Here is a 22288-nt window from a genome sequence, read left to right on the forward strand (position 1 = left end):
CTCCTCACAATTTCTTTATTGAATCTTTGGGAATTTCACATCATGCATCTCCTAATTCTGCTCACCTCCCAGGCCCAGGCCCTCTATTCTCCCCTTATCCCTTCAGTGCCCCGGAAAAGAAAATACAGAACAAAGACAAAACAAGCAAACAAAAAGAAAAACTACTTCACTCCCGCATCTTTCTGCCCCTCCCACACCTCTTCACATCCTGGTGGCCTTGGAGCCTCAGTGTAGCACAACTTTTGTGAAAGTTGATCGCAATTAAGTCTGGTTCAAGACCTCTGGTCTCTGGTTCACCATCATCACTGGATCCTCACTGAAACTCCTCTCGGATGTCCCATGGCCACCCCAAGTCATGGAGATCCTGCAGGTATCTTTCCAAAGGACCAGTCCCTTCATGAGCTCCAGCAGGTCCTAGATGGGGTAGATGTTAGAGTAGGCCAACCCCAAGCCTGGCTGTGGGCCTGCGTGATAGTCAGGCTGGTTAGTCTAGGCCACTGGAACCACCCCCTCAGCAAGGGGCAGAGCCAACTAGCTCCTCTACACCCATGCCATAGGGTCAGTTTTCCCTCGCCTGTGGTGAGGGATGGGCCAGCTATCCCAGGACCAGCAAAGGGCAGGTCGGCTCAGCATGGCCCTCTGATTTCATCTCACATGGTTCCTGTGTTCCCCTGAGGTGAGATGGGACATCAACACAGACCCCAGCTGACGCAGAGCCACAGATCCAGACTTGGTCCTAGGCAGCAGCTTGGGCTCCGATGACATTCTGACTCTGAGTGGAAGCACAGCCCCTAGATACCAACAAGGCCACTGATTGCAGCCCTGACCCCGAACTTCTGTGTAATCTTTAGTGGCAACATGGGTCTTGGACTTCAACACAGACCCTGACTGTGGTAGAACCATGAACCCAGACATGGTCCTCCACAGCCCAGGTCTGGATATCACCATGGCCCCAGGTGACAGCATAGGCCATCCAGACTAGATGGCAGTGTGGCCCCTGGACTCCAACCTGGTCCCAGGTGGTGACCCAGACCCTGGGAATCTGCATGGTACTTGTGGCAACCAGAGCCATGTATGTCAGCACACCCTGGCTACAGCCTGGGTCTGGATGTCACCAGGTGGTGGTGCAGGCCACCCAGATCAGCATGGCACCAACATGGCCACAGGTGGCAGCTGAGACCCCAGGAATCCATATAGCCTTCATGGCAACAGGAGTCACAAACATCAACACAGACCTTGGCTGCAGTAAGGCCACATACCTCAAACTTAATAAGAATTTAAAAAATACTGTGTTTGCTTATGCATGTGTGTGCGTGCGTGCACTCAAGTGTTCATGTCAAGATCAGTACAACTTGGAAGAGGAGTTTTCTTCCACCATGTGAGCCTGGGGTCAGATTCAGGCCATCAGATTCGGCAGCAATCACCTTTACCATTGAACCAGCTGGTCCAAGAATAGGCTATTTGGGGGCTGGTGAGATGTCTTAGTAGTTAAGAGCACTGACTGCTTCCAGAGGTCTTGAGTTCAATTGCCAGCAACCACCTGGTGGCTCATAACCATCTCTAGTGGGATCTGATGCCAGATTCTGGCACAAAGTCGTACATGCAGATGGAGCACTCATGTACATAAAATAAATCTTTAATAAGGAAAAGGATATTTTAAGGGATAGTCACACTGAACCCCGAGTTTGTGTTTGTGTTAATTAAATAAAATCAAGCCTCTCTGATCTAGCAGATTTTCACCCCCACACTTGATTTCTAAGTCTTTGTTGGTAAATAGAACAACAGAGACTTGGTTTTAACCTACATATCAAGACTGAGGCAGAGCCAGGCTGCAGGACTGGAAGACCCTCCAGGCCATGGCCTGGGTGGCTAGTAGGGTGCTGTGGGCCCAAGGGGCCACAGATGATAATTAAAATATCAGTAGATTCATGTGCAGCCACTAAACCTACAGAAAAACATCAGTAAATCATCATTTTCTAAAGACATCATAAACTTGAAGCCCTAGGGCCAGTGCGACTCTTGGGGAACTTTGCTGGCTTACTAGAACCGTCCTTACTGTCAACTGGGTGCTCTCAGTCATTCAGCCATGAAGCCTTCTACAGGGCCTATCCCCATGTGTGTGCTCAATGCTTAGGCGACTGTGAGCTTGGCCTCTACTCGGCAGAGGAGACTGAGGCCAAGTGCCTCATCCAAAGGCAGCCTCCTGTAGAGACAGGAGACAGGCTTTATGCAAAAGTCATCCTGACTGGCCAAATTCTACTCAGGCAAATCTAAGTCACAAACAGGGAGCAGGTAGAGAGATCCTGCAGGGGGCTGACTGTAGCAACTTCCCCGCAGGACAGCTGGTCCCTTTCTCCTTCCAGACCGCAGCCTGGCATTGAACTCCCTTTATCTCAAGGTTAGTTTGAGTTTCCAGTTCTTACTGCCAAAGGTCAGACTGGCACATGTGTGAATGTTTATAATACTTAAAGGAACATTTTTCAGTATTAAGAGGTTACAGGTGAATCATCCCAAATTAGAATGGAATGGTTTTGGTATCGTCTTATCCTTTCCAAGGGACACTTTGTTGGAGAAACTTTCTTCAAGGAAGGCAGATGTCTCTCAGGGTATTTCTGCGTTCCTCTGGCTGCGTGGTGGAATCACCTGGGAAATGTTTCATTCTTCTTGCTGGCGTCACCTGTATAGTTTTCAGATGACACAGTTTTGGAATTTCTGCTCCTGTTGGTCGACAAGCCTTTGATCTCAGCACTTTGGAGGCAGAGGCGAGTGGGTCTCTGTGAATTTAAGACTAGCCTGGTCTACATAGGGGGTCCCAGGCCAGCCAACAGCTACATAGTGAGAGGTCTCTCAAAAAACAAAAGAAACAAAAGCAATGACATTATGAAACTTTCAGGCTGGATGGAATTTGGATGGAACTAAAAACCATCCTGAGTGAGGTAACCAGACCCAGAAAGACCCAGTATATACTCAGTCATATGTGGATATTAGATATAAAGCAAAGGGTACCCAGACTACAGTCCACAGCTCCAGAGAAGCTAGAACCTTCTTCCAGTAACTGATGGAGCAGAGACAAAACCACACACCAGGCTGAGCTCTGGAAATCCAGTCAGAGAGGGAGGAGGGAATACATGAACGAGGGAGATTGAGATCATGATCTCCAGAGACAGCTGAACCAAGCTCATGGAAACGCAAGAGCGAGCTTGTTAGAACCCATTCCCTATGAGGGGATGCCATGCTCAGACTTAATGCAGAGGGGAGGGGCATGGTCCTACTCCATCTTAATGTGCCAAACGGTGCTGACTCCCCATAGGAGCCCTTACCTGTCGGGAGGAGTTGATAGGGGATGGGATGAGTAAGGGGCAGGAGGTGGGGTAGAAGAGAGAACTTTGTTTGGAATGTAAAATGAAATTAAAAATAAAATGCATTTAAAAAACAAATCTCACCAACTAGGTATGGGCACATTAGTCTGAATTCAGATAGGAGAACTTGTTGCAGAATATTTGAGCAAACTGTAAAGATGTGTTGCTGTTTTACCTTGCCTGCCTAAGGCACCTGATTGGTTTAATAAAGAGATGAATGGCCAATAGTTAGGCAGGAGAGGTTAGGCAGGACTTCCAAACAGAGAGAGGAACTCGGGATGATTCTAGGTGCTCGAGAGACGCCAGCGAGACAAGAAGGGAGTCAGACATACAGAACGGAGGAGAGGTAAAAAGTCACGTGGCAGAATGTAGATTAATAGAAACAGTTTAAGTTATAGGAGCTAGTTGGAAACAAGCCTAAGTTAAAGGCCAAGTTTTCATAATTAATAAGTCTCCGTGTCCTTATGTGGGGGCTGGAGGTCCCAAAAGAAAGTCCTACCAAGAAAGACAGACCTATTACAAGGACTGAATGTTCAATTAGTTGACTATCTTTCTTTAGCTGTATCCTCCTAAAGTGAATCATCTGAGAACTGTGGTATTTTTAATCGGTGTGGGCACACTGTGTGTGAACACACCAGCCATGGCTCACATGGAGGTCAGGAGACAGAACTGTGGTATTTTTAATCGGTGTGGGCACACTGTGTGTGAACACACCAGCCATGGCTCACATGGAGGTCAGACGACAACGCTGTGAAGTCAGTTCTCTTTCAGCCTTGATGTGGGTTCTGGGAGTCAACTCCGACTGCCAGGCTTGCCTTTCAAATGCTTGCGGAGCCATCTCCCCCTCGGCATCGCAGGACTGCTTTTTTAGGTATTTATAGTGTGAGCCCATTCTCAAGGGTCGAAGCCCATAAGTGGAGGTCAGGGGACAACTTCCAGACCTCTGCTGTGTCCTTCCATGTGGGTCCCAGAAATTATGATGGAAAAAAAAAAAAGCAACAGGCTTGGTGTCAGGCCACTTTACCCACTGAGCCATCTCACTAGCGCTGTTTTTAAAGATTTTTATTTATGTGTGCTTTTGTGTGTGCGCAGGCGCATGCATGCTCTTACGCTGAGATGAAAACGCATGGGATCTCCTGGAGCTGGAGTTACATTACATGCAGTTGTGAGCCACACACCATGTGCACCCAGCTCTGGCCCTCCGGAAGAGTAGCAAGCCCATCTGTTATAACAGAAAAACGTGCCTCCTGGGAAACGGTTTGAGAGCGCTACACTGCACTATACCCAGGCTTAAATATCTTAGTAATAATTACATGGGCTTTAACGGAGTTTGAAAGCATTGATCCCATTTGTCCTAGTTATTTAAGTAAACCCACATTTTATAGGCTACAGGTAGAGGACTTGCAGCTCTGCTTTAAGAACTGCATAATTTATGAGCTGTTATAAAGCGTTAAAAACAGTTAAGTCACATGTCTTTTATTATTTAAGATCGAGGCCGATAACAAAGTATTTGTTGGTGTAGTTAGTCTGGTATTTTAGCGCTGTAGGGTTGAAGGTGTGTGGGAAGTAGTTTTCTTGGTGCAGCAATGATCAGGACGGGCCCCCACTTCATGGACCTAAGGAGATGAACTCTAAGTGGGAGTTCCTGACCTGCTGTTTAGAGGAAATGATCTTCCTTTTAGGAACGCAACTGCTCTGAGCGCTCATCTAGTTTATGAACAGACCCAGCGGAGCTAGGGAACCGCAGTGCCTACCCCCTCATCCCACCCCCACTTTCATCGCCTCAGCTGAAGCCTCGGTCACCTACACACACGGAAGGGTCCACTCGGCTCGGAATCCAAACGGCGTCTGTGTCATTGAGACGCAATTAAGTAATGCGGGCGAGGGTGGTGGTGCCAATATGAGGGCAAGGGAGTGAAGTTGGAGTAGATGATAAAAAACTCAACTTTCAAAGTCCTGGCAAGGAAAGTGGCTTCTCAGGCGCCTTTACCTTTCGCTTCCCTTGACTAACTGCGCGCCCCCGCTCCACTTTTCCACTTTTCTCCCGCTCCTTAGGAGGCGCGCCTCAGCCTTCCAGTACGGCAACATGGCGCCTCCCTGTGCGGCGTGAGCAACTTCGAGCCGCCCTTCCCCGCGGCCCTCGGCCTACACCAGACCCCGCTCCACACCCCGCGCTGGTTCATTTCCACACAAAAACACGGTGCGGCTCAGCTCCGAGCCACCCAGAGCCCGTTCGTGACAGCGGCAGTGATGCCGTACAGGAACATGGCGGCGCCCTACGCTGGGCAGGCGCATCCCGGCTCACACCCGCCTCCTGTGCACAGCCAGGCACTGAGGACCGGTCACTGTGGCGGCTGCCCCCCGCAGCGGGGCTGAGAGGACTGCCGGCAGCCCGACGAGCCAGGCAGTCCGGACCGGAGGAGTCACGGCCCAGGCGCCCATCCCGCCGCGCGTCGCTCCCGCCCCTTCGCCGCGCCAGCCCGCGGGATTCACAGCTGGAGCGACCGCAGGGAGATCGCCGACGCCGCGGCAGGTGAGTGGGGCGGCCGCGCGGGCCAGCGGGCCAGCCCGGGGGGCGCGAGGCGAAAGCACCGGCGTTTCTTGGCCTCTCCCGGCCGGTCGGGTTCCGGGGATGCCGGGTGGAGACGAGGAGGAGACAGGGGCTGGTGGAGGCCCACCCTCCATGCGGTCCTTCCGCCGCGCCTCTGCCGCTCCCTCGCCCGCCTAAACAGCTGTTTACAACGGAATGTGGACGCGGTTTCCGCGCCGGTGGCCAGAGATCTTGCTTTCCCTGAGAGATCCTTCTGGAGGATTCTTTTGTGTTCAGCTTGGGCCCGCGTGCAGCTCCGACAGATGTGTGTCCCCGTGCCAGGATCCTCCTCCTCTCGGTTTCCTGGTTAGGTACCGGGAGGATTTTATTGTGGTTGAGCGAATGAATGGGAGCAGTTAAGTAGCCCCGGAATGCTACAGCTCTTTAACTAGAGTTGCCGGTCGTGAAAGGGTGGTTGTGTGCCAGCCTGTGGTCGCTGTGTATGTAATCTTAGCGTTAAATGAGGAGGTACGCAACTCCATAGAAAGCTGAAGTCACACTCTAAAGAGCCAGAATCGGATCTCAGAAGTGACGGAGAATAGGATATTTTATTAAAAACTGATCACTTTTACTAAAGATATTGTAAGTGGCAAACCACAGGTCCAGTGTTACCCTAAACACCTTGGGCAACCTCTCCCAAATACAGTGACATCACAACAGTGACACGGGGATTTATGTCTATCAACAGATGGGTATCTGCCGGGGTTGGGGGTGGTGCAGATATACCAACAGAATCTTTGTGGAGAATATGGTTGGTCTTGGCTCTTGATCTAGGCGAAGGGTTTCGTTTTGTTTTTTTAAGTACCGATTAGCACTTTCCCCATCTGACTCCCAGCCCCTCTTTTCCGTTTTCCCTACCTGTCCCGTTTCCATTTCAGTTGCCATGGCTTCTGCCAGAGGAATGAAATACCCCATTTTCTATCCCCCCCCCTCCACCCTCCAACTTTATAATGGGGTGAAATTCTACTCCTTTCAAAGATAGGTCACGTGTCATCTTTTCTGGGAAGGCTTTCTCAGCTCCCTTCTGCTATTCAGAATAGCAAAGTCATGCCACTGTGTTTTATTGTAGCTCCCTGCAAACATGTCTGTCTCTCTTTGGCTAGATTGTTTTCATCTTTTATCCCTCTTTAAATAACCGTATTTTGGCTGGAATTTAAGGCAGGGATGGATGCCAGAGGTCTAGCCACCAGCCCTGCAGGACTTTGGAGAAAAGTGTAAACACAGGGCTGAAGGGCGTGCCCTGGGAGGAGACAGAACCTGCCTGGTCTTGGGGGCAGTCTGCTGAGTTCAAAGGAGTCTTGCTTTTCTCCTTCCTGCACCCACTCTTCATCGTCTGGGCAGCTCCTCCGCATGTGAAGAGGGTAAGTTAGGTGTGTTTTTGTTTCTTATGAAATCTGTAGGTGATGTTGTACATTGGGTCTGTTGCACTTCCAAACTCTAGTAGGATTTAGGACCGTGAAGAGATGAGTTTTGGAAGGAAAGATTGGGCAGGTGTGGTGGTACATGCCTTTGTCCCAGAACTCAGGAGTAAGGCCAGATGTGGTGGAACACGCATTTATCCCAGAACTTAGGAGTAAGGGCAGGTGGAGCTATCCGAGTTCAGGACCAACCTAGTTAACTTAGTAACTTTCTATGTGGCTTAAGCCCCTTTCTCCAAAGGGGAGGGGCCATGGACTAGAAAGATGAGATGCCACTAGACATGGTGGTAGCCCTTTATCCCAGCCATTGAGAGGAAAGGCAGGCAGATCTCTGTGAGGTGACAGCCTGTTCTCTCTATAGAGTTGCAGGCCAGTCAGGCTTGTGAGACCCTGCCTCCAAAAATAAATAAACGCATCAACAAAAAGATGACAAAAGCTACTTCGGCACTTATTTTGGCTCACAGCCCAGGGCCATTTAGCGGAAATCCCTGCAGCTGAAGCATGAGGCACTGGTCACATCACATTCTCTGTCAAGAAACACAGCAGCAAATGCTTGTGTACAGTCCCCTCTCCTTTTGTTAGAGCAGAACCCAGCTCAGGAAATGCCCACATGCCGGAGAGGCTCCCCATCTCAGCATAATTGATCTCTCACAGGCATTCCCGTGAGCCAGCCTGAGCCTGATCTAGACAGTTCTCATAGAAGGTCGTGTTGGGGAAAATTATTTAAAGTATGTGTCTTTTGTTTATGCTGCATTTGTTTAACTCTGTGAAGGTGTGATTCTTTGACTTTCTAAAACACCTGCTGGTCCCAATAAAGAGCTGAAGTAGTAGTGAGGCAGGAGCAAGGATAGTCAGGGTTAGGAGGCAGAGAGGATAAACGGGAGCTATGGGAGACCAAGGAGAAGACACCAGGGGTCAGCCACCCAGCTACACAGCAAGCCACCGAGAAAGAAGTAAAGTAAGGAACACAGAGACAGAGAAAGAGGCAAAAGGTAGTGTGACAATCTAAGACAAACTGGCCAGAAACAAGACAAGCTGAGGCTGGGCATTCCTAAGAATAAACCTCCGTGTGTGATTTATTTGGAACCAGGTGGCGGGCCTCCCAAAAAGCCAAAAGAGTAAAACATCAGCCAGGCAGTGGTGATGCACGCCCTTAATCCCAGCACTTGGGAAGCAGAAGCAAGCAGCTCTCTGTGAGTTCGAGGCCAGTCTGGTCTACAAGAGCTAGTTCCAGGACAGGCTACAAAAAAACCAAAAAAAAAAAAAAAAAAAAGCAAAACATCATACACAACAGCGTCTTTTGTAGCATGAATTCTCTTTGGTCTTAATAATAAAAACTCAGAGTCAGCATCAGAGGGTGAAAGTTGAAGGCTCAGAGAAGCAGAGCAGCCACTAGAGAGTTCTTACACCTACCAATGCTCAGACCCAAGGGGCTGTCCTGTTCTCAGACTCTCTCCTCAGACTGCATCCTCAGATTGACTGCTTCCTCAGACTGATTCAGACTGCATGCACTGAGCTCCTGTCTCCTCCTGCCTTAGATTCCTCTCTCCACCCAGCCCTATCACTCCTGTCTCCACCTCCCTAGTGCTGGAATTAAAGGCATGAAATCCCAAGTGCTGGATCACCCTTGTGTGAGCTCTGTTTCTTTTTATTTTAGACTGGATCAATTTTTTTTTTTTTTTGATTTTTTGAGACAGGGTTTCTCTGTAGTTTTTTTTTGGTTCCTGTCCTGGAACTAGCTCTTGTAGACCAGGCTGGCCTCAAACTCACAGAGATCCTCCTGCCTCTGCCTCCCGAGTGCTGGGATTAAAGGCATGCACCACCACTACCCAGCTGGATCAATTTTTTTTTTAAAGATTTTATTTATTATGTATACAACATTCTGCCTCCATGTATGCTTCCAGGCCAGCAGAGGGCACCAGACCTCATTACAGATGGTTGTGAGCCACCATGTGGTTGCTGGGAATTGAACTCAGGACCTCTGGAAGAACAGGCAATGCTCTTAACCTCTGAGCCATCTCTCCAGCCCCTGGATCAATTTTTTTGTAGCCCAGGGTGGCCTTGAACTAACAGAGATCCATCTGCTTCTGTCTCTTGAGTCCTGGGATTAAAGGTGTATGCCACTACTGCTTGGCCTCTGTGGCTAGCTAGTGTGGCTAGCTCTGCACTCTGATCTTCAGGCAAGCTTTATTTGTTAGATCATAAACAAAATACCACCACAGTCCTTTCCAAGGTGAAGAAGCTACATATCACCATGTTGACAATTGAGACTGGCCATCACAACAGGCCTGAAAATTTCAATTCCAGTAACTTTATTCTATATAATAGAAGTCTCTTAAGATTTTAGATAATTGAACCAAGCAATTCTTCTCTCTCTAATTGCTGAAGAAAAGTATGCCAAAAATCTCCTTAAAACAGCCAACATTTCTTTAGATTCTCGATTACCTTCTAAGTGTGTAATTTGACTGAATTAGTTTTTATGACAATAGTTTGTCATTTTCTGGATATAATTACTTTCAATGTTGTAAATGTTGTCTTTCTTAACTAGAAATGTCCTAAGAATAAAGAAGGGTTGGGAGGACTTAAGAAACTTTAATGTAAAGCCGGGCGGTGGTGGCGCACGCCTTTAATCCCAGCACTCGGGAGGCAGAGGCAGGTGGATCTCTGTGAGTTCGAGGCCAGCTGGTCTACAAGAGCTAGTTCCAGGACAGAAACCAAAAGCTATGGAGAAACCCTGTCTCGAAAAAAAAAAAAAAAAAAAAAAAGAAAAGAAACTTTAATGTAATTAAAAGGTTCCTCCTTTATGGAGCTGGAGAGATGGCTCAGCCGTCAGGAAACTGGCTGTTTTCACAGAGGACTCAGGATCAGCTCCCAGCACACTTATTAGGTAGCTCACAACCACCTGTTAGCTCCTATTCCAGGGGATCTGATGCCCTCTTCTGGTTCCTGTGAGCACTACACACACATAGTCCACATATGTGCAGGCAAACCCTCATACACCCTCATATACATAAAACAAAAATAAACAAATCTTGGGCTGGAGAACTGGCTCAGCAGTTATGAGCCCTGACTGCTCTTCCAGATGTTGAAGGTTTGATTCTCAACATCCACCTGTTGTCTTTTTTTTTTTTGGTGTTTTAAGACAGAGTTTCTTGGTGTAATAGTTCTAGCTGTCCTGGAACTAGCTAGCTCTTGTAGACCAGGTTGGCCTCCAACTCACAGAGATCTGCCTCTCAAGTGCTGGGATTAAAGGTGTACGCCGCCACCACCTGGTCCCCACCTGTTGTCTTACAACCATCTGTAACTCTAGTTTTAGGGGTCTATTACCTTCCAGCCAACTCGGACATCAGGTACACATGCAATGCACAGGCACACATGCAGGCAAAACCACTCATACACATAAAATAACTCCTTTGAAAAATGCCTTTATTGACTGGTCCAGACTGGAGTGTCAGGTAATATTCCTGTTCTTCTCAGCAGCTGATTCAATGGAAACCCAGTCACATTTATTGTGATTGCTGGTGCTTCCTGCTGTACTCATATGCTCTTTCTGTTGATTAGCAACCATTTAAAAATACATGCCGGGCAGTGGTGGTGCACATCTTTAATTCCAGCACTTGGGAGGCAGAGCCAGACAGATCTCTGAGTTTGAGGTCAGCCTGATCTACAGAGTTAGTTCCAGGACAATCAGAACTGTTACACAGAGAAACCCTCTCTGGAAACACACACACACATATATATACACACCTATACACCCCATATATATGTATGTTTGTATATATATATATGCATATATATGTCTCAGGCATTTCTCTTAAATACTTTATAGAGTCTAGAAAGTACTACTTGTCACTCTCTTTTATTTATTTATTATCTGATTTGTTTAGTTTTTGAGACAGGGTCTCATTATGTAGCTTGGGCTGTTCTAGAACTCTCACTATAAAGATGAGACTGAACTCAAACTCAGAGATCTGCCTGTCTCTCCCAGTTATTCTTTTAGAATCTAAGGGAAGGGTTGTGCGTGAGTACTCCCCTGTGCATGGAAGGCAGAGAGATCAACTCTGAGTATCTTATAGGCATGTTTGTGTGCCTGGCTTCAGTGGGTTCTAAGGATCTGAATTCAGGTCCTCAAGCTTTTATAACAAGCACCTTACCTACTGAGCCATCTCCTCCACCCCCATTCCCAGGTCTTTTTTTCCACACAAAGACTAGAAGCCATCCATCTCCTCAGCACAGTATTGAAAGGTGGCCAGAAGCATTGTTTCCAATGAGTTGCATTTTGGTGCTGTTCATTTTTACTTAAGTGACCCTGGTCCTGAAGTTGCTCTCTCCTTCACCTCCCAAGTGCTGGGATTACAAGAGTGCAAACCAGGCCAGCTTTCCAAGGGCTTTTCCTGTTAGCTTCCAGCCATGAAGGTAAAGAGTGTTAGTTTCAGGTGGGTATGGTGGTACACGTCTGTAGTTCCAGCATCTATGAATTGGAGGCAGGAAGGTCATGAGTTCAAGGCCAGACTGGGTGAGGTAGAGAGCTAAAGGTCAGTAGAGACTATGTATGGAAACACTGTCTCTGAATACAGACTTAAGATGGAATCACCACTCCCTTTGATGGACCCGAAGCAGGCAGTGTAAGTCTTCTGTCGGTGTAAGCCCCCTTCCTCCTTGTGACATGGTATTCAGGAGTGGGGTACAAATATTCCAGCTCTTCTCGAAGCCTTTCAGGTGTCGTTGGTTAAGTGTCTTTATCACCGAGGTATAAATGAAAGGGTTTGCTCATTCGGCTAGTGATATGGCCTGAACCCATTTGGCTCATCGTCTTTCTTTCCTAGGGCAGCGAATAGACCTCACTGAGGATGTCTGAAAACCTCGACAAGTCCCACAGAAACAAAGCAGGAGAGTCGAAGCCGAGTGACTCTGAGCAAGGCCTGGGAGGTGCTCTGGAACGTTCTGATGAAGCCTTGCAGAAAGAAGTAAAGTCGGACGCACCTAGTCCCCAGAGAGTGGGAAGACCTCACTGTAAGCAGACGACTTGGACTGAAAGCTCTGTGTGCTGTTTGTGCCTGTGGCTCCGAACTAAGTTCTCCTAGTGTGGCAAGACTGCCAATAATTAGCAGCCTAGCTCCTTGTGGGTTTGCAATTGCATGAGAAGTTCAAGTTTTAGAATAGTAGCAGAATGTTCCTGTCTCTCTCCAGCCTCAGTGGCATTCCGTTTTCTCTTTCGTAGTCTGAGAAACGGGGATAGAGGGAAACTACAGCTTTGATTAAAGGAATGCAAAGTCTGAGGCTCCTCCGAGCCAGAACTGTGCTTACGGGTTGAAGGAGAGAAAACTAGTGCTTGGCCACGCCCTAAGTTCATTCCCCAGGGCTTGGTCACCACAGGCAGAGGGGGTGCAGTTTGCTGAATGAGGGAATCTTTTTTTTTTTAGGCCCCAGCAGGGAGTCTCCTCCTAGATGAAAGGAGTAGCCAATAGTTGCCCAGCTCAGGTCTTTTCTTAAGAACCCGTAAACCTTTTGAAGCAAATCCAGAAATGCAGATCTTAAGAAGGAGTGTCATAGTCTAAGAATGTTGGTGCTGATGTTATCGAGGTGTAAACCAAGTTGTTCTGCAGACTGGGAGGAAGGACACAGATTTGGGGGTTTTGAGCTATGTTTCCAAAATAATTAAAGCCATTCCTGAATAATTTATCAGTCAACAGAGTGTTCTTATACCTACAAGTAGGCCTGTTTTCTTAGTTTATGGTCACATAGTCTGATGAAAGTAGCCCACATTGGTGTGCGGGCATGAGTTCCTGTCAGTAGGAAGGTAGGAAGGTGGTTCCTTCTTGAGGCACTCTGTCTCCTAGGGCAGTGGTGAACATCAGCCGAGTTCCTGTAAGGCATTACAGATAGTGCTTAGATGCACACCTAAGTGCTCAGTAAGGTCGGAGGTTGTCACTCTACCAGTGTGACGTCATCTGCTGCAGTTCTAACGGGGGGGGGGGGGCGGCTGAGTGCTATAGTGTGGATGCTGTGTCCTGAGTCTGAAATGCTCTCCATAGCCCCTGTGTTAAAAGCTGGGGTCCAGCTGTAACACTGTAAGGAGAAACTTTAGGAGGGAGGGCCTCTGGGAACTGCCTTGCGAGGGACTTTTGGGGCCCAACCACTTCTTCATCCTCCTTTTGCTGCCATCATGTGCAGGATGGATCTCCTAGATCGGGGCTGGAACTACTAAACTGTATGCCAACCCCCATCCCAAATGTTTGAGATCCAGACTCACATAGCCCAGGCTGGACTCAGAATACATACATACATACATACATACATACATACACACATACATACACACACACATACACACACATACATACACACATACATACACACATACATATATACATACACACACATACTAAGGATAACCTTGATCCTTAGTATGTGTAGCTAAGGATAACCTTGATCCTCCTGTCTCCATTTCCAAAGTGCTGCTTACAGACTTGTACTACTGTGCTTGGCTCTCAGCTTTTATGTGTGATGTATGTATGTACGTAGGTACGTATGTATGTATGAATGCACTACGTACATATGTATGTATGAATGCCCTACGTGTGTGTATGTATGTATGTGTGTATTATGTGTGTGTATGTATGTATGTGTGTATGTATGTATGTGTATGTGTGCATGTATGTATGTATGTGTGTGTATGTGTGTATGTATGTATGTGTGTATGTATGTATGGGTGTATGTGTGTATGTGCGTATGTATGTATGTGTGTGTATGTATATATGTATGTGTGTATGTATGTGTGTGTATGTGTGTATGTATGTATGTATGTATGTATGTATGTATGTATGTATGTGTGTGAGTTAAGGTCTCACTTTGCAGACGAGGCTTCCCTGGAACTCACTTTGGAGTTGGCCTCAGACTCATGTGGCCTAACGACCTCAGCCTCTGAGTGCTGGGATTGCAGGCGTAAGCTACCACACTCAACAGCTCTCTCTTAAGGAGTTGGTTTACCCAGTACTCCCTACAGCAGCAAAAACCTGACTAACGAGACATAGACTGCACACATGGTTCTAATAAAGAAGGGGTTTTGGTTTATCTTTCAGTTATTCTGTGAAGGACAGACTTGCTTCTTAGCATTCTGTCAATGATGGCATGGCTCTAAATTAATGTGAAGTTAGTATTAGGCTACATTATTTGAAAATACAGGTGGTTATGTCTAAGGCAAGAGTATTTAGGGAGCCAGAAGCTGTTAAAAGAAAAAAAAAAAGACCCAGGTTGGGTGATTCACAGCTGTTAGGGAATCCAATTTTTTTTTAACCCTTCTTTGGGTACCAGTGCTCACATTCATATAGATACATACAGTTCTTTTAAAAATCATTTTTAAAATCTATGTTTGTGTGAGGCAGTGGTGCCACATACCTCTAATCCCAGGACTCGGGAGTCAAAAGCAGGCAGATCTCTCAGTTCAAGGCCAGACTGGTCTACAGAATGTGTTCCAGGACAGCCAGGAGTATACAGAGAAACCCTGTCTTGTTGTAAGGAGCTGCAGGCCTGCTTTTCGTCCCGCCCGGCTCCTGACCGCTTGCTAGCTTTACCCGAAATAACAACACACAAACTGTATTTATTTAAACACTGCTTGGCCCATTATATCTAGCCTCTTCTCCGCTAACTCTCGCACCTGGACTAGCCCATTTCTAATAATCTGTGTAGCCCACGAGGTGGCTTACGGGGGGGGGGGGGGCATTCAGCATGTCTGACCTGGCGGCTTGCTTCATCGCATCTGGCTCTGAGAGGAGCTGCATGATTTCTGAGCTCACTTCCTCTTCCTCCCAGCATTCTGTTTTGTTTACTCCTCCTATCTAAATTCTGCCCTATGAGGCCAAGCAGTTTTTTTTATTACTTAACCAATGAAATCAACAGATTGATATATGACACTCCCACATCACTGTCTTGAAAAACCAAAACAATAAAACAAACAAACAAAACTGATGTTAAAAATGATGCTCATTAAAAAAATAATTAAAATTTGGGTTAGGACAAAATTTCTAACAATTTCTTAAAGGATCCTAATGTGTTTCTGCCATTTTTAACACATATATAAAGCAATGTTTTTAGTATAAACAATTACAAAGTCATGATGTTGATCAACTTTAAAAAGCATTTAAGATGCTATACTTTCAGTATCAACTATTCAGCCAAGATTTAACTAATTATATAAATATTTTTATAAGCATATTTATTAGTATGCAAATTTTCTTTGATGTTTAATAAATTGATAAAATTTTATGTCTACCAAAGCATTGTTTTTTGTGTGTGTTTTTCTTAAGATTTAAAAAATTAGTGGGGTGGTGATGGCTCACACCTTTAATCCCAGTACTCAGGAGGCAGGGTCAGGAGGACCTCTGAGTGTGAGGCCAGCGTAGTCTACAGAGCGAGTTCAAGAACAGCCAGAGCTGTTACACAGAGAAACCCTGTCTATAAAAACAAACAAGCAAAAAATATGTGTGTGTATATTTACACACACATACAAACACACAAATACAGCTCAAATCTTTGAGTGCCTTAGAACTTTACAAATGGAGTGCACAACAGCCTTTGTAACTGCTCACAACCTTGGGCTGCTGGGATATCATCATCACTCCCATAATCTTCTGTTACACTCGGTAGCAAACCGCTCTGTCTGTCATAGCCTTGGTAATTATTGATCTGCTTTCTATGTAGTCTTGCTGTTTGTAAGACTTTATATGGATGGAGTTTATATCCATCTGATATAAACCCAGCTGATGCGGTGGGTCAGTGGGAAAAGGTTGCTCGCTGCCAAGCCTCATGATGTGAGTTCAGTCTTTGGGATTCACATCAGGAAAAGAGAACCATCTCCCACAACTTGTCCTGTAGCTCCCACACATGTGTGGTGGCATGCACATGTATACACATACAATGCGCTTGTATTAATTTTAAAATATTTTTAAAACTGGAATTCTAGTGACAATGGTTACTTATATCTGACGGTGTCAATAGAGAGAGTTCATCTGAAATTTATGGTTTTGCATTTAACAGTAGTTCCTTTTTATTGCCAAGTAGCATCCCATTTGTGGTGATATACAGCTTCTTTATCTTTCTGTAATTGAGAGACATTGGGATTTATCAAGGTTTTATGAATAAGATTATTTATATATGAGTACAAGTCTTTATATGACCCTACTGTCTGTTTTCTTGGGTAGTGGATTAGGAGTGGGGTTTCTGGGACGTGGTAATCGTATGTTTTGCTTTATAAGAAACTACAAGGAGGCCCGAGGAGATAGATAACTGATAGTGTTTGCTCAAGGTTAAGGACCTCAACTTGAATCCCATAAGCCACATAAAACAGTTAGGTATGGTAGAACATTCCACCAGAGACAGCCAGAGCTGCAGAGTTTGCTGGCCACCTGTTATGCTTGGTAATTTTCAAGTTCCAGAACCTTGCTCAAAAAACAAGATGAATGGCTCCCAGGAAATGACACCCAGGATTGACCTCTGGCCCCAAGTCACACACACACATGCACACACAGAGAAATCACATTGGTTGTTGCTTTATATCACACTCCACATATAAGTCCAGACACTCTACCTTTGTGCCAGTGTTCAGCATATGTGGTATGGTCAGTCTTCCTGCTTCTGGCCAGAGCTAATAGATGTGTAATTGTAGCTCACACTGGGTTTATTGCATTTCTCTAATGGCAATGAGTATCTTTCCATGTACTTTGTAGGCATTTGTACGTCTCCTTTGAATAAGTGTGTGTTTGACTCTTTTGCCCACTCTTGTTGTTGATTGTTTATTACTGAGCTGTGGGATCTTACAGAGCTGACTGTGTGCTCTGTCGAGTGCTTTACCTGTGTTTTCTCTCGTGACACACCTTCCATGTTATTTTGTTGTTGTTGTTTTCTAGATGGGTTCTGTGTAAGAGTCCTGGCTGTCCTGTGGGCAGAATTTTTGTCAGCACCACCAACCAGCTCTCAAATAACCATACAGAGACATAATATTAATTATCAATTCTTGGCTAATAGCTTAGGCTTATTACTAACTAGCTCTTACAATTTTAATTAACCCATATTTCTATATATGTTCTACCGTGTGGCTCAGTACCTAATCTCAGTATGGCATGTTTATCTCCTCCTTCTTCTGCATCTTGCTTGGGACCCTCAGACTTTGCACTTCTTCCCAGCCTTCTCCTAGTCTCCACCCAGTCTCTTCCTCCTGGCTACAGGCCAGTCAACTCTGGCCTATATAACCCATGAGAGTGATACATATTTAAGTGTACAAAGACTATCCCACAACATTTTCTCCTTTTCCATCTGGATCTTTCTTCTCTGAGCATTTGTATTGTTTTTTGATTGCATGAGACAAATCTTTTTTCTTTTTTTCTTTTTTTTTTAAGTTTTTCAAGACAGGGTTTCTCTGTAGCTTTGGAGCCTGTCCTGGCACTAGCTCTTGTAGACCAGGCTGGCCTAGAACTCACAGAGATCCGCCTGCCTCTGCCTCTCGAGTGCTGGGACTAAAGGCGTGCACCACCACTGCCTGGCGAGACAAATCTTAAATCTTAAATTGCAATGTTAGCTGCTGGCACTGTTCAGTTGATGTGTGGTGCATGGTGGTTGGCAGTTGGCTCCATCCTGCAGGCAGCTGCCAATAGACAAGTCTCTGTACTGTGGCCAGCATGAGAGACATGAGACTAGGATGCTGCATTTGGCTCAATTTTTGTTTGTTTAGAACCTTTTTAAAGCTTTCTCAGATCTTTCATGGATGTAGGTATCCCATATGAGAATGCCATTTGTAAGCAGAGTGTTTTTGTTGGCACTGCTGGCCAACTCCCAAATAACCACACAGACACTTAATATTAATTATAAATGCTTGTCACATAGCTTAGGCTTATTACTAACTAGCTCTTACAACTTTAACTAACCCATATTTACCTATTCTCTGACAGTGCTTCTCTCTGTATCTCACCACTCCTGAGGCTCCCCTTCTTCCTTGCATTCCCTTTTTGTCTGCAAGTCCTGCCTAACTTCTACCTGTCCAGCTCTTTATTAACCAGTGAGAGTAATACATATTACAGTGTACAAAGATTGTTCCACAGCAGTCCTGGAACTTGCTTTGTAGACCAGGGTGGCCATGGATTCATAATGATCCATCTGCCTCTCACTCCTTAGTGCTAAGATTAAAGGCATCAGATACCTTGCCTGGTACACTTTCCATGTTCCTAATAGCATCTTTCACAGAGTACAAGTTTTAGAAAGAAGTCTAATTTATCCTTTCCTCTTTATAGTTTGAGGGGTTTTTTTGTATCATAAAAAATCACTTAATATAAAATCAGAAAGATTTTCTGTCATAAAAGTTTTATCATGTTAGCTGTTCCATCTGTTTTTAACTCACATTGAATTAGTTATTTGTCATGGAAGAAAGAATTGGGTCTTTTTTTTTTTTTTTTAAATTATATCATTGTTGTTCTTGTTTTTGTTTTGAGACAGGGTCTCTGTGCAACCCAGGCTGTCCTGGATCTCACTGAGTACACCAGGCTAGCTTTGAACCTACATTGATTTGCCAGCCTCTGCCTCCCTAGTCCTGGGATTGAAGTTGTGTACCACAGCATCTAGCAAAGTGTTGGTTTGTTTTTCTTTCTTTTTTGTTTTGTTTTGTTTGTTTTGTCTTGTTTAGTTTTTTTGTTTGTTTGTTCTTTGGGTTTTTTTTTTTGGTTTTTCGAGACAGTGTTTCTTTGTGGTTTTGGAGCCTGTCCTGGAACTAGCTCTTGTAGACCAGGCTGGTCTCGAACTCACAGAGATCCGCCTACCTCTGCCTCCCAAGTGCTGGGATTAAAGGCGTGCGCCACCACCGCCCTGTCTTGTTTAGTTTTTGAAGACAAGATTTTTCTTTTTTTAAATATTTATTTATGTATTTATTTATTTATTATGTATACAATATTCTGTCTGTGTGTATGCCTGCAGGCCAGAAGAGAGCACCAGGCCCCATTACAGATGGTTGTGAGCCACCATGTGGTTGCTGGGAATTGAACTCAGGACCTTTGGAAGAGCAAGAAATGCTCTTAACCTCTGAGCCATCTCTCCAGCCCCCAAGACAAGATTTCTCTATGTATTCCTGGCTGTCCTGAAACTCATTCTATAGACCAGGCTGGCCTTGAACTCAGAGATCCTTGGAGATCTGTCTGCTTTTGCCTCTTGAATGCTGGGTAAAGGCATGCATACACCATCATTGCCTGGCTGTCATTCTTTTTTAATTGTTTTAGAAATATTTTTATTAAAAATACTATGCTTGTCCTCTGACTACACACACACACACACACACACACACACACACACACGTGAGTGTGTCAGTGTATTTCTCTCTCTTCCTATACTTGAGTCTGTTTCTGTATTCTCTGTCAGTTATTTGTCTGTATGCAAAACCCTATAGTCTTGATGATTGTAGCAGTTTCACAGAAAGTCTTGAAATCAGCATAAGTCTTCTTGGTGCTCTGGATCTTTTGCGTTTCCAAATAAATTTTAAAATCAACTGGGAAATTTCAAAAAGGCCTGTTGGGGTTTTGGTTAGAATATATTTAGTCAATAGATTTAGAAAAAATTGACATCTTCATAATATCAAGAATTGAAAGAATATTATCTAGGCTTTATTTGGGACATTTTTATATTTTACTAATATGCATGACATTAATTTTACTTTTATTTTGTATTTTTATTAATATTTTCTGGAAATGCTAAGAATTTTGTGAGGAAGGATTCTCAATAGTTCCACAACTTCCCCATGTGCAATTTAATAAAGATTTGTTTTTTAACCAAACAGGATATGGCCAGTTCTTAGAGTTGCTTCATTTTTCAGGAGGCAATGGGGAGCAAAAGGAAAGAATAAAGTTAGAAGAAATTTATTTTTCCCTAACCTAAGAGTTTTTCATCTGTTAAACCCTGGTCAGACCAGCAGCATTGTTTATCATTATCTTATCCCCATCTCAGGAGACTAAGAAGCATCAGCTTAAGATCCTGTGCAAGTAAAATTCTTCTGTCCTGCCAGACACTAAAGCCAGCAGCCAGCCTCCCTCACTTCCTCTAGTTTAAGTCTGGAGAAGCATGGCCTCTGGCTCCCTAGGAGTAAACTTACCCCTTATTCCTTGGTTTAGAACAGTAGGGGAGAATCTTCTCAGAACTTTGGATGTGGAAGATAAATCTCAGGCTGTATTGAGAGAACTGAGAGCAGTTGTGAGGCTTTGCAGTCCACACAGGAACAAAAACTACAGGACTTGCTTGAAAGAGCCGTGAGGGAGGGGGAAATCCTGGAGACTTCTTCAGGTTTTGATTTAGCAGGTCTGTATACTATAGAATTCTAATATCCCCTACCTCTGACCTCTTTGTTGGCAAGCAATAGAGATCTTTTTTTTTTTTAGTATTTATTTATTTATTATGTATACAATATTCTGTCTGTGGTGCAGGCCAGAGGAGGGCACCAAACCTCATTACAGATGGTTGTAAGCCACCATGTGGTTGCTGGGAATTGAACTCAGGACCTTTGTAAGAGTAGGCAATGCTCTTAACCTCTGAGCCATCTCTCCAGCCCCCAAGCAATAGAGATCTTATAGTCTGTTCTGTACTAGGTTTTGATATTGAGACATTATCATATGGAACTCAGACTGGTTTGAACTTGAACTCCTGATTCTCCTGCCTCTACTTCTTAAGTTCTGGAATTGCAGGACATGCACCACCAAGTCCTGGTTAACGTTTTCTTTTTAAAAATTTTACTAGTGTGTGTATGTGAGTATCTGTGTCTGTGTGTAGGTTAGAAGGCAGCTGTGGGTTTGTTTTTCATCATGTGGGTCCCAGGGATTTCACTCAGGGTGTCAGGCTTGTGATCCAGGACATTGCTTGCTGAGTCATCTCATGAATCCCAGGATATGGATTTTAAGCTTGTTTAAGACTTAATGCAAGTTTAATTTTGAAAATATCAGTGTTAATGCCAAAGTAAGTTGTTTATGGAAGCAAAAAGAAATCTTTTTAAAATTTGTGTTTACATGTGAGTGCTTATGGCCACACATGCCACAAATCACGCGTGGAGGTCAGAGGGACCACATGCAGGACTCAGTTCTGTCTGTCTACCATGTGGGTTTCAGGGATGGGACTCAAATCAACAGATTTGGCAGCTGTAGCACAAATAATAAAAGCCCAGAGACAGAAATTGGGGCTCAACCTGAAAACCAGAAAAACAAAGCAGCGAACTCACTAGAGAAGTCTTTCCTCTACCAAGGTTGGGCGACCACACACTAAGCAGCCAAGCCTCTGTCCTCCCATTTTATGTTCACTCTAGTACAGGGATTAAAGATGTGGGACTTCCTTGGACTGGGATTAAAAGTGTGAGCCATCACCACATGGATTCGTTTCTGTGTTGAACTTGTATAGCTTAGGGTGGCGTTGAACTCACAGAGATCCACCTGTCTTCCAAACCCTGGGATTAAAGGTGTGTGTCACCATTGCCTGACCTCTAGTGGCTTTAGCTTTGCTTCTGGTCTTCAGGCAAGATTTATCAAAATACAAATAATATGCCACTATAGGCAGCAGACCCCTTTACTCATTGAATCATCTCACTGACAGATTGTAAATCTGTATATTTTTCTTTTTGAAAGAAAGGAATTAGCAGAGGCAGAACATAAACCTTTAGCTTACTGAGACAGTGAAAACCTGCAATTTAAGTTTTCATCCCAATTTATTGTGCTATTTTCTATTGAGCAGTCTTAGTGGGGACATACATACATATGTTTTGTGATTATATTAGTACTCGTTACTTTTAGCATTCTACGTAAAAAGAAAAAGCTAAACCTATTGTTTGAAATGTTGGGATCCAGGGATTGCTGTAGCTGCTGTTGTAGGAGAAGCCCAGCCCAATGCTGTCGCAGGCCTTAGCTTAACAA

The 22288-nt window shown here is 44.9% G+C and overlaps 1 protein-coding gene across 4 annotated transcripts in view; it reads left to right on the forward strand.

Moving 5' to 3' along the window:
- The first annotated feature begins 5543 nt into the window (after positions 1-5543).
- Tcp11l1 (t-complex 11 like 1) overlaps positions 5544-22288 on the forward strand; it is a 42532-nt gene continuing 25787 nt past the window's right edge. The window contains exons 1-3 of one of the 4 annotated variants that reach the window (XM_026787745.1): positions 5545-5892; positions 7112-7310; positions 12194-12380. In XM_026787745.1, the coding sequence (XP_026643546.1) occupies positions 12218-12380 (163 nt within the window). In that variant the 5' untranslated portion in view covers positions 5545-5892; positions 7112-7310; positions 12194-12217. Of the gene's footprint in view, positions 5893-7107; positions 7311-12193; positions 12381-22288 lie in introns of all 4 variants that reach the window. The other 3 variants (XM_005364066.2, XM_013352735.2, XM_026787746.1) reach the window with 3 other exon arrangements.

The sequence above is a fragment of the Microtus ochrogaster genome, assembly GCF_000317375.1.
Source record: "Microtus ochrogaster isolate Prairie Vole_2 chromosome 14 unlocalized genomic scaffold, MicOch1.0 chr14_random_1, whole genome shotgun sequence".
NCBI classification, from domain to species: domain Eukaryota; kingdom Metazoa; phylum Chordata; class Mammalia; order Rodentia; family Cricetidae; genus Microtus; species Microtus ochrogaster.